Below are 11,880 nucleotides of genomic sequence, written 5' to 3'. Positions count from 1 at the left end.
ATGGGGATGTGTGTCCAAACCTTTGACTGGTACTGTCTGTAAATGTGATATTTCTGTTTTGTATTTTTTATACATTTGCAAAAATGTCTCAAAACCTGTTTTTTCTTTGTCATTATGGGGTATTGTGTGTAGATTGATGAGGGGAAAAAACAATTGAATCCATTTTAGAATAAGGCTGTAACGTAACAAAATGTGGAAAATGTCAAGGGGTCTGAATACTTTCCGAATGCACTGTACATTGTAATATTGTTGTATGGTGGTATTATACATGTTGTATTGTAGATATGTAGTGGTATAATAATTGTATATGATGTACTGTTTTATCTTATGTGTAATGTAAGTGCCTTAATGTGTTTGGACCCCAGGAAGAGTAGCTGCTGCCTTGACAGGAACTAATGGGGATCCATAATAAACCCCAGGAAGAGTAGCCGCTGCCTTGGCAGGAACTAACTGGGATCCATAATAAACCCCAGGAAGAGTAGCCGCTGCCTTGACAGGAACTAATGGGAATCCATAATAAACCCCAGGAAGAGTAGTTGCTGCCTTGACAGGAACTAATGGGAATCCATAATAAACCCCAGGAAGAGTAGCCGCTGCCTTGGCAGGAACTAACGGGGATCCATAATAAACCCCAGGAAGAGTAGCCGCTGCCTTGGCAGGAACTAACTGGGATCCATAATAAACCCCAGGAAGAGTAGCCGCTGCCTTGGCAGGAACTAACGGGGATCCATAATAAACCCCAGGAAGAGTAGCCGCTGCCTTGACAGGAACTAATGGGAATCCATAATAAACCCCAGGAAGAGTAGCCGCTGCCTTGGCAGGAACTAATGGGGATCCATAATAAACCCCCAGGAAGAGTAGCCGCTGCCTTGGCAGGAACTAATGGGGATCCATAATAAACCCCAGGAAGAGTAGCTGCTTCCTTGGCAGGAACTAACGGGGATCCATAATAAACCCCAGGAAGAGAAGCTGCTGCCTTGGCAGGAACCAACGGGGATCCATAATAAACCCCAGGAAGAGTAGCTGCTGCCTTGGCAGGAACTAATGGGGATCCATAATAAACCCCAGGAAGAGTAGCCGCTGCCTTGGCAGGAACTAACGGGGATCCATAATAAACCCCAGGAAGAGTAGCCGCTGCCTTGACAGGAACTAATGGGAATCCATAATAAACCCCAGGAAGAGTAGTTGCTGCCTTGACAGGAACTAATGGGAATCCATAATAAACCCCAGGAAGAGTAGCCGCTGCCTTGGCAGGAACTAATGGGGATCCATAATAAACCCCAGGAAGAGTAGCTGCTGCCTTGGCAGGAACTAACGGGGATCCATAATAAACCCCAGGAAGAGTAGCTGCTGCCTTGGCAGGAACCAACGGGGATCCATAATAAACCCCAGGAAGAGTAGCTGCTGCCTTGGCAGGAACTAATGGGGATCCATAATAAACCCCAGGAAGAGTAGCTGCTGCCTTGACAGGAACTAATGGGGGTCCATAATAAACCCCAGGAAGAGTAGCTGCTGCCTTGGCAGGAACCAACGGGGATCCATAATAAACCCCAGGAAGAGTAGCTGCTGCCTTGGCAGGAACTAATGGGGATCCATAATAAACCCCAGGAAGAGTAACTGCTGCCTTGACAGGAACTAATGGGGATCCATAATAAACCCCAGGAGAGTAGCTTACAAACTCAGTAAAATTGTTGAAATTGTTGTATGTTGCGTTTATATTTTTGTTCAGTGGTTGACACGGAAAGTGATATCACAACTGTGGAATTGAAGCGAACTGATCCAGGACCACCTCTGAAGATGGTCTCAGTTCAGTTTGCTTCAGGGACTCTTTTCAAGGTCTGAGTTCCTCTGGAGTGTTCACACTGTACAGAAAAATGCAGTGTACCACACAGAGTTCTCAAGAATTGTATGAAAGGGACCAAGTGTGAAAACACCTTTATATAGATCATTAATAAATACAGGCTATTGAAATTTTTCTATTATTACATGGGGGACTTTTATTTAGAAAATGGGTGAAATTCCGTGACCCGGCAGTAGTTTTTGCGTTGCTGGCGAGACATTGGTGAAACGTGTTTGACTTTGGGAAATCACCTTTCCAGTCAGTCTACTGTATGTACAGTTTCAAAGGGACTTTTATTTAGAAGGTGAACCACAGTGTCGGTTCAGAGACACGGTGGTAACGGCGTCCGGTGAACAGAGCTCGGAGACATGGCGAACATTAGAAGTATCAAGGTTAGTAGCTATCTGTGGCAGAAACATGGTCACTTAGGATTCTTTGGTGTTTTCAGTTCCTGTCCCATCATGCGGTACATGTTAGCGGGGGTTTAGCTGTAGAATTAACGAGGATACTGTAGTTAGTCGGGTTCATTTTGTACAGTCCTACTCTGGATAAAGGTTATTTGGTGTAAGTTAGGTTTGCATGTAGTTAGCCAGTTATGGACGGCTGTAAGTCAGGTTTCCATCCACCTGGCGACACGATTTTAATGCCAATAATCATAAATCCACATGAAGAAAACAAGGGCTTTTTCTAACGTGATGACGTAGAGCGCACAATGTACTTCTTCTCTTTAAGTTATGCTATTTATTAATTTAACCTTTATTTAACTAGTCAGTTACGCTATTTATTATTTAACTAGTCAGTTATGCTATTTATTAATTTAACCTTTATTTAACTAGTCAGTTACGCTATTTATTATTTAACCTTTAATTAACTAGTCAGTTATGCTATTTATTAATTTAACCTTTATTTAACTAGTCAGTTATTTATTATTTAACCTTTAATTAACAATGAGACCTACCCCGGACAAACCCAGACGACGCTGGGACAATTGTGAACAACACACATCATGACAAGAGACCTAAGACGGTAGCAACACAACATGGCAACACATCATGACAAGAGACCTAAGACGGTAGCAACACAACATGACAACACATCATGACAAGAGACCTAAGACGGTCGCAACACAACATGACAACACATCATGACAAGAGACCTAAGACGGTTGCAACATGGCAACACATCATGACAAGAGACCTAAGAAGGTAGCAACATGGCAACACATCATGACAAGAGACCTAAGACGGTAGCAACACATTATGACAAGAGACCTAAGACGGTAGCAACATGGCAACACATCATGACAAGAAACCTAAGACGGTAGCAACACACAACATGACAAGAGACCTAAGACGGTAGCAACATGACAACACAGTAGCAACACATCATGACAAGAGACCTAAGACGGTAGCAACACAACATGACAACACAGTAGCAACACAACATGACAAGAGACCTAAGACGGTAGCAACACATGACAACACAGTAGCAACACATCATGACAAGAGACCTAAGACGGTAGCAACACAACATGGCAACACATCATGACAAGAGACCTAAGACGGTAGCAACATGGCAACACATCATGACAAGAGACCTAAGACGGTAGCAACACACAACATGACAACACAGTAGCAACACAACATGACAAGAGACCTAAGACGGTAGCAACACATCATGACAAGAGACCTAAGACGGTAGCAACACAACATGACAACACAGTAGCAACACAACATGACAAGAGACCTAAGACGGTAGCAACACATGACAACACAGTAGCAACACATCATGACAAGAGACCTAAGACGGTAGCAACACAACATGGCAACACATCATGACAAGAGACCTAAGACGGTAGCAACATGGCAACACATCATGACAAGAGACCTAAGACGGTAGCAACACACAACATGACAACACAGTAGCAACACAACATGACAAGAGACCTAAGACGGTAGCAACACATCATGACAAGAGACCTAAGACGGTAGCAACACACAACATGAAAACACAGTAGCAACACAACATGACAAGAGACCTAAGACGGTAGCAACACATCATGACAAGAGACCTAAGACGGTAGCAACATGGCAACACATCATGACGAGACCTAAGACGGTAGCAACATAGCAACACATCATGACAAGAGACCTAAGACGGTAGCAACATGGCAACACATCATGACAAGAGACCTAAGACGGTAGCAACACAACATGACAACACAGTAGCAACACAACATGACAAGAGACCTAAGACGGTAGCAACACAACATGGCAACACAGTAGCAACACAACATGACAAGTGACCTAAGACGGTAGCAACATAGCAACACATCATGACAAGAGACCTAAGACGGTAGCAACATGGCAACACATCATGACAAGAGACCTAAGACGGTAGCAACACAACATGACAACACAGTAGCAACACAACATGACAAGAGACCTAAGACGGTAGCAACATGGCAACATATCATGACAAGAGACCTAAGACGGTAGCAACACAACATGGCAACACAACATGACAAGAGACCTAAGACTGTAGCAACATGGCAACACATCATGACAAGAGACCTAAGACGGTAGCAACACAACATAGCAACACATCATGACAAGAGACCTAAGACGGTAGCAACATGGCAACACATCATGACAAGAGACCTAAGACGGTAGCAACACAACATGGCAACACAGTAGCAACACAACATGACAAGAGACCTAAGACGGTAGCAACATGGCAACACATCATGACAAGAGACCTAAGACGGTAGCAACACAACATGACAATACAGTAGCAACACAACATGACAAGAGACCTAAGACGGTAGCAACATGACAACAACATGGTACAAACATTATTGGGCACAGACAGCAGCACAAAGGTCAAGAAGGTAGAGACAACAATACATCACGTGAAGCAATACCTTATGGTCTTGGCACCTGCGCTCTAGTCAACAGCTCTCAGATAGACTACAGTGAGGGTAGGCTGGTGTACAGTGAGGGTAGGCTGGTGTACAGTGAGGGTAGGCTGGTGTACAGTGAGGCTAGGCTGGGCTACAGTGAGGCTAGGCTGGGCTACAGTGAGGCTAGGCTGGGCTACAGTGAGGGTTGGCTGGGCTACAGTGAGGGTTGACTGGGCTACAGTGAGGGTAGGCTGGGCTACAGTGAGGGTAGGCTGGGCTACAGTGAGGCTAGGCTGGGCTACAGTGAGGCTAGGCTAGGCTACAGTGAGGGTAGGCTGGGCTACAGTGAGGCTAGGCTACAGTGAGGCTAGGCTAGACTACAGTGAGGGTAGGCTAGGCTACAGTGAGGGTAGGCTAGGCTACAGTGAGGGTAGGCTAGGCTACAGTGAGGGTAGGCTGGGCTACAGTGAGGGTAGGCTAGGCTACAGTGAGGGTAGGCTGGGCTACAGTGAGGGTAGGCTGGGCTACAGTGAGGGTAGGCTGGGCTACAGTGAGGGTAGGCTGGGCTACAGTGAGGGTAGGCTAGGCTACAGTGAGGGTAGACTCGGCTACAGTGAGGGTAGGCTCGGCTACAGTGAGGGTAGGCTGGGCTACAGTGAGGGTAGACTCGGCTACAGTGAGGGTAGGCTAGGCTACAGTGAGGGTAGGCTGGGCTACAGTGAGGGTAGGCTGGGCTACAGTGAGGGTAGGTTACAGTGAGGCTAGGCTACAGTGAGGGTAGGCTAGGCTACAGTGAGGGTAGGCTAGGCTACAGTGAGGGTAGGCTAGGCTACAGTGAGGGTAGGCTAGGCTACAGTGAGGGTAGGCTGGGCTACAGTGAGGCTAGGCTACAGTGAGGGTAGGCTAGGCTACATGAGATTATTATGAATGTACACATGCTTCCCAGCTGAAACAGTTCGGAAGAGTTTGTCCATATATTATTATGTACTTGTAGGTAGGGGTAAAGTGACATTATAAACAGAGTAGCAGCAGTGTTGGTAGTGGAGGTAATATGTAGGTAGGGGTAAAGTGACATTATGAACAGAGTAGCAGCAGTGTTGGTAGTGGAGTTAATATAATTTGTAAGTCGCTCTGGATAAGAGCGTCTGCTAAATGACTTAAATGTAAATGTAATATGTAGGTAGGGGTAAAGTGACATTATAAACAGAGTAGCTGCAGTGTTGGTAGTGGAGGTAATATGTAGGTAGGGGTAAAGTGACATTAGAAACAGAGTAGCAGCAGTGTTGGTGGTGCAGGTAATATGTAGGTAGGGGTAAAGTGACATTATAAACAGAGTAGCAGCAGTGTTGGTAGTGGAGGTAATATGTAGGTAGGGGTAAAGTGACATTATAAACAGTAGCATCAACGTATGTGTGTGTTGGAGTGTCAGTGTAGTGTGTGTGTAGGTAGGTAGAATGTAGTGTGTGTGTGTAGGTAGATAGAGTCTAGTGTGTGTGTGTGTGTGTGTGTGTGTGTGTGTGTGTGGGGGGGTAGGTAGTCTAGTGGGCATAAAGCAAAACAGTTAAGATAAATAAATAAAGGGTTAACTGACGAACTGTTCAGCAGTCTGATTGCTTGGAGGTAGAAGCTGTTCGGCAGTCTGATGGCTTGGGGGTAGAAGCTGTTCGGCAGTCTGATGGCTTGGGGGTAGAAGCTGTTCAGCAGTCTGATGGCTTGGGGGTAGAAGCTGTTCAGCAGTCTAATGGCTTGGGGGTAGAAGCTGTTCAGCAGTCTAATGGCTTGGGGGTAGAAGCTGTTCAGCAGCCTGATGGCTTGGAGGTAGAAGCTGTTCAGCAGCCTGACGGCTTGGGGGTAGAAGCTGTTCAGCAGCCTGACGGCTTGGGGGTAGAAGCTGTTCAGCAGCCTGACGGCTTGGGGGTAGAAGCTGTTCAGCAGCCTGACGGCTTGGGGGTAGAAGCTGTTCAGCAGCCTGACTGCTTGGGCGTAGAAGCTGTTCAGCAGCCTGACGGCTTGGGCGTAGAAGCTGTTCAGCAGCCTGACGGCTTGGGGGTAGAAGCTGTTCAGCAGCCTGACGGCTTGGGGGTAGAAGCTGTTCAGCAGCCTGACGGCTTGGGGGTAGAAGCTGTTCAGCAGCCTGACGGCTTGGGGGTAGAAGCTGTTCAGCAGCCTGACGGCTTGGGGGTAGAAGCTGTTCAGCAGTCTGACGGCTTGGGGGTAGACGCTGTAACTGTAACTAAAGGCTGTCTCTCTCTCCGTCTGGTCCTGGTTAGGGTGTAATGTGTGTTCTCTCCGTCTGGTCCTGGTTATAGGGTGTAATGTGTGTTCTCTCCGTCTGGTCCTGGTTATAGGGTGTAATGTGTGTTCTCTCCGTCTGGTCCTGGTTATAGGGTGTAATGTGTGTTCTCTCCGTCTGGTCCTGGTTATAGGGTGTAATGTGTGTTCTCTCCGTCTGGTCCTGGTTATAGGGTGTAATGTGTGTTCTCTCCGTCTGGTCCTGGTTATAGGGTGTAATGTGTGTTCTCTCCGTCTGGTCCTGGTTATAGGGTGTAATGTGTGTTCTCTCCGTCTGGTCCTGGTTATAGGGTGTAATGTGTGTTCTCTCCGTCTGGTCCTGGTTATAGGGTGTAATGTGTGTTCTCTCCGTCTGGTCCTGGTTATAGGGTGTAATGTGTGTTCTCTCCGTCTGGTCCTGGTTATAGGGTGTAATGTGTGTTCTCTCCGTCTGGTCCTGGTTATAGGGTGTAATGTGTGTTCTCTCCGTCTGGTCCTGGTTATAGGGTGTAATGTGTGTTCTCTCCGTCTGGTCCTGGTTATAGGGTGTAATGTGTGTTCTCTCCGTCTGGTCCTGGTTATAGGGTGTAATGTGTGTTCTCTCCGTCTGGTCCTGGTTATAGGGTGTAATGTGTGTTCTCTCCGTCTGGTCCTGGTTATAGGGTGTAATGTGTGTTCTCTCCGTCTGGTCCTGGTTATAGGGTGTAATGTGTGTTCTCTCCGTCTGGTCCTGGTTATAGGGTGTAATGTGTGTTCTCTCCGTCTGGTCCTGGTTATAGGGTGTAATGTGTGTTCTCTCCGTCTGGTCCTGGTTATAGGGTGTAATGTGTGTTCTCTCCGTCTGGTCCTGGTTATAGGGTGTAATGTGTGTTCTCTCCGTCTGGTCCTGGTTATAGGGTGTAATGTGTGTTCTCGCCGTCTGGTCCTGGTTATAGGGTGTAATGTGTGTTCTCTCCGTCTGGTCCTGGTTATAGGGTGTAATGTGTGTTCTCTCCGTCTGGTCCTGGTTATAGGGTGTAATGTGTGTTCTCTCCGTCTGGTCACGGTGTGATTCACATCAATGTAGATATCAATTATAATATATTTAGTCACTGTAATGCTGGTCATCCTACAGTCAAAACTCCAATAACTTTTAACAGATTATGACACGCATGTCGTTTTAACCATTGGTTTTCATTGAGAATTATCTACCCAAAATAACATTGTACCCATTGGTCAAAATGTGTTTTTAATTGGACACCCTCTGTCTGTCTGTCTGTCTGTCTGTCTGTCTGTCTGTCTGTCTGTCTGTCCCGTCCCGCTGACCTAAACCATGCCACCCCTAGGGTATGGTTGGCCTGGTGACAGGCGGTGCATCAGGGCTGGGTCGGGCTACCGTGGAGCGGTTGGTGCAGCAGGGTGCGTGTGCTGTGATTCTGGACCTTCCCTCTTCAGACGGACACACCCTGGCAGCCAGCCTCGGAGAACGCTGCACCTTTGCCCCCGCTGACGTGAGTCTGACCTTTCACCCCTAACCAATATTCCCTCTAAGCTGCGCACCTCCTCCAGGACTGTTGCGCAGAAGAAATGCCACGCCTAGACGCAGGAGATTGAACTAAACGGAGTTCACCCCATTAGTTTTCACTACATAGATCAATGTTTTTAATGTGATGGAATCAACATTATATCAGCCCCTTTTCAATGCAACAAACCAAATCTAACTTTACAGGGTTGAGTCTGTGATTTTGTTGTAGGCAAAGCGCAACGGAGTAGAATTCTATTGGCTGAGGTAGCCCACGAGCGGTCTTTCAATCACCCATGAGTGGTCGGGTCAGAGCCGCGATCGGGTCAGAGCCGGGTCAGAGCCGCGATCGGGTCAGAGCCGCGCGATTCCACGTTTTGTTAATTTTCTTTACTAGTTAGCGAGTTATTAGCCCAATTATACTGTAGATAAGTATAGGTCAGTAATGGGAAGTTAGCCTACTGTTTCCTACAAGAACACAACATCTGTAGGCTACATTTCAAGCTGTCTTTGAAAAGCCAGTCAGGTAAAAATCTTATGTCTTAATTAAAGGGGCAGTGTTGTGTTTTGATACAGGCTTAAATATGCAATTAAGCCAGTAGGCAGACAGGTAGCTTACATTGTCTAATACTCTGTATAATAATCATGAATTGTATTTTGTAAAGTGGTTTCTTGTGTCATACAATCTACAGTCATCTATTTCATCACAATACAATCTACAGTCACCTATTTCAACACAATACAATCTACAGTCACCTATTTCAACACAATACAATCTACAGTCACCTATTTGGCCCATGGTGCTACAGATCAAGTAAAACGCATTCATTCATGTCAAGCCCTTACTCATGTAAAAACTCTCATGCATTTTAGACCTGCATTGAACCCTACATATAGACTACTGTAGACCTGAACACCTCATATAGACTACTGTAGGCCTGAACACCTCATATAGACTACTGTAGGCCTGAACACCTCATATAGACTACTGTTGGCCTGAACACCTCATATAGACTACTGTAGGCCTGAACACCTCATATAGACTACTGTAGGCCTGAACACCTCATATAGACTACTGTAGGCCTGAACACCTCATATAGACTACTGTAGGCCTGAACACCTCATATAGACTACTGTAGGCCTGAACACCTCATATAGACTACTGTAGGCCTGAACACCTCATATAGACTACTGTTGGCCTGAACACCTCATATAGACTACTGGATAAGAGCGTCTGCTAAATTACTTAAATGTAAAAATGTAGGCCTGAACACCTCATATAGACTGCTGTAGGCCTGAACCCTACATATAGACTACTGTAGGCCTGAACACCTCATATATACTACTGTAGGCCTGAACACCTCATATAGACTACTGTAGGCCTGAACACCTCATATAGACTACTGTAGGCCTGCACACCTCATATAGACTACTGTAGGCCTGCACACCACCTCATATAGACTACTGTAGGCCTGCACACCACCTCATATAGACTACTGTAGGCCTGCACACCACCTCATATAGACTACTGTAGGCCTGCACACCACCTCATATAGACTACTGTAGACCTGAACACCTCATATAGACTACTGTAGGCCTGCACACCACCTCATATAGACTACTGTAGACCTGAACACCTCATATAGACTACTGTAGGCCTGAACACCTCATATAGACTACTGTAGACCTGAACACCTCATATAGACTACAGTAGGCCTGAACACCTCATATAGACTACTGTAGGCCTGAACACCTCATATAGACTACTTTAGGCCTGAACACCTCATATAGACTACAGTAGACCTGCATTGAACACCACATTGAGGCTGACCCCTGCACCCTACTCTGTGACCCCTACCCTTTACTCCTGAAAGAGGAGAAGGGGTTACTTTGCTCAGGACAGTTTGGGAAACTTCTAAACCCTGCCCCTCTGTGTGTCCTGGTTGTCTAGGTAACGTCAGAGGCAGATGTGCGTTCTGCGGTGGAGCTGGCCCGGCAGCGGTTTGGGAAGCTGGACCTGGCGGTGAACTGTGCTGGCATCGCCGTTGCCGTCAAGACTTATAACTTCAAAAAGGATGTTCCCCACAGTCTAGAAGACTTCACTAGAGTGATCACTGTAAGACATTTTCTACTGCTTACTGAACCTACTGTCAGACTGTTTATACTCTACATGACCAACTGGATGTGGACACCAGCTCGTCAAACATCTCATTCCAAAATCATGGGCATTAATATGGAGTTGGTCCCTCCTTTGCTGCTATAACAGCCTCCACTCTTCTGGGAAGGCTTTCCACTAGATGTTGGAACATTGCTGCTATAACAGCCTCCTCTCTTCTGGGAAGGCTTTCCACTAGATGTTGGAACATTGCTGCTATAACAGCCTCCACTCTTCTGGGAAGGCTTTCCACTAGATGTTGGTACATTGCTACTATAACAGCCTCCACTCTTCTGGGAAGGCTTTCCACTAGATGTTGGTACATTGCTGCTATAACAGCCTCCACTCTTCTGGGAAGGCTTTCCACTAGATGTTGGAACATTGCTGCGGGGACTTGCTTCTATTCAGCCACAAGAGCATTAGTGAGGTCGAGAACTAATGTTGGGCGATTAGGTCTGGCTCGCAGTTGGCGTTCCAATTCATCCCAAAAGTGTTTTATGGAGTTCAGGTTAGGGCTCTGTGCACGCCAGTCAAGTTCTTCCACACCGATCTCGACAAACCATTTCCGTATGGACCTCGCTTTGTGCACGGGGGCATTGTCATTCTGAAACAGGAAAGGGCCTCCCCCAAACTGTCACCACAAAGTTGGAAGCACAGAATCATCTAGAATGTCATTGTATGCTGTAGCGTTAAGATTTCCCTTCACTGGAACTAAGGGGCCTGAACCATGAAAAATAGCCCCAGACCATTATTCCTCCTCCACCAAACTTTACAGTTGGCACTATGCATTGGGGCAGGTTGTTGTTCCTAGATGTTTCCACTTACGATGATTTTTTTTTTTTTTCCATGTTGAGAGCTCTAAATCCTCTGAATATCACAGCAAGATGAATCTATATTGAACAAAAATATAAACACAACATGGAAACTGTTGGTTTCATGAGCTGAAAAAAAAAAATTGTCCACACGCACAAAAAGCTTATTTCTCGAATTTTGTGCGCAAATTTGTTTATATGCCTGTTAGTGAGCATTTCTTCTTTGCCAAGATAATCGACCCACCTGACAGGTGTGGCATACCAAGAAGCTGATTAAACAGCATGATCATTACACAGGTGCACCTTGTGCTGTGGACAATAAAAGGCCGGTCTAAAATGTGCAGTATTGTCACACAACACAATGCCACAGATGTCTCGGGCTTTGAGGGAGTGTGCAAT

General features: G+C 46.2%; 1 protein-coding gene across 1 annotated transcript in view; it reads left to right on the top strand.

The window, feature by feature from the left end:
• The first annotated feature begins 2,086 nt into the window (after positions 1-2,086).
• hsd17b10 (hydroxysteroid (17-beta) dehydrogenase 10) overlaps positions 2,087-11,880 on the top strand; it is a 28,762-nt gene continuing 18,968 nt past the window's right edge. The window contains exons 1-3 of the mRNA NM_001141614.1: positions 2,087-2,232; positions 8,339-8,503; positions 10,466-10,630. Coding sequence (NP_001135086.1) covers positions 2,209-2,232; positions 8,339-8,503; positions 10,466-10,630 — 354 coding nt within the window. The 5' untranslated portion in view covers positions 2,087-2,208. The remainder of the gene's footprint in view (positions 2,233-8,338; positions 8,504-10,465; positions 10,631-11,880) is intronic.

Source organism: Salmo salar, chromosome 13, assembly GCF_965601325.2.
Source record: "Salmo salar chromosome 13, fSalSal1, whole genome shotgun sequence".
NCBI classification, from domain to species: Eukaryota; Metazoa; Chordata; class Actinopteri; order Salmoniformes; family Salmonidae; genus Salmo; species Salmo salar.
This window is presented reverse-complemented; position numbering and strand designations above follow the sequence as displayed.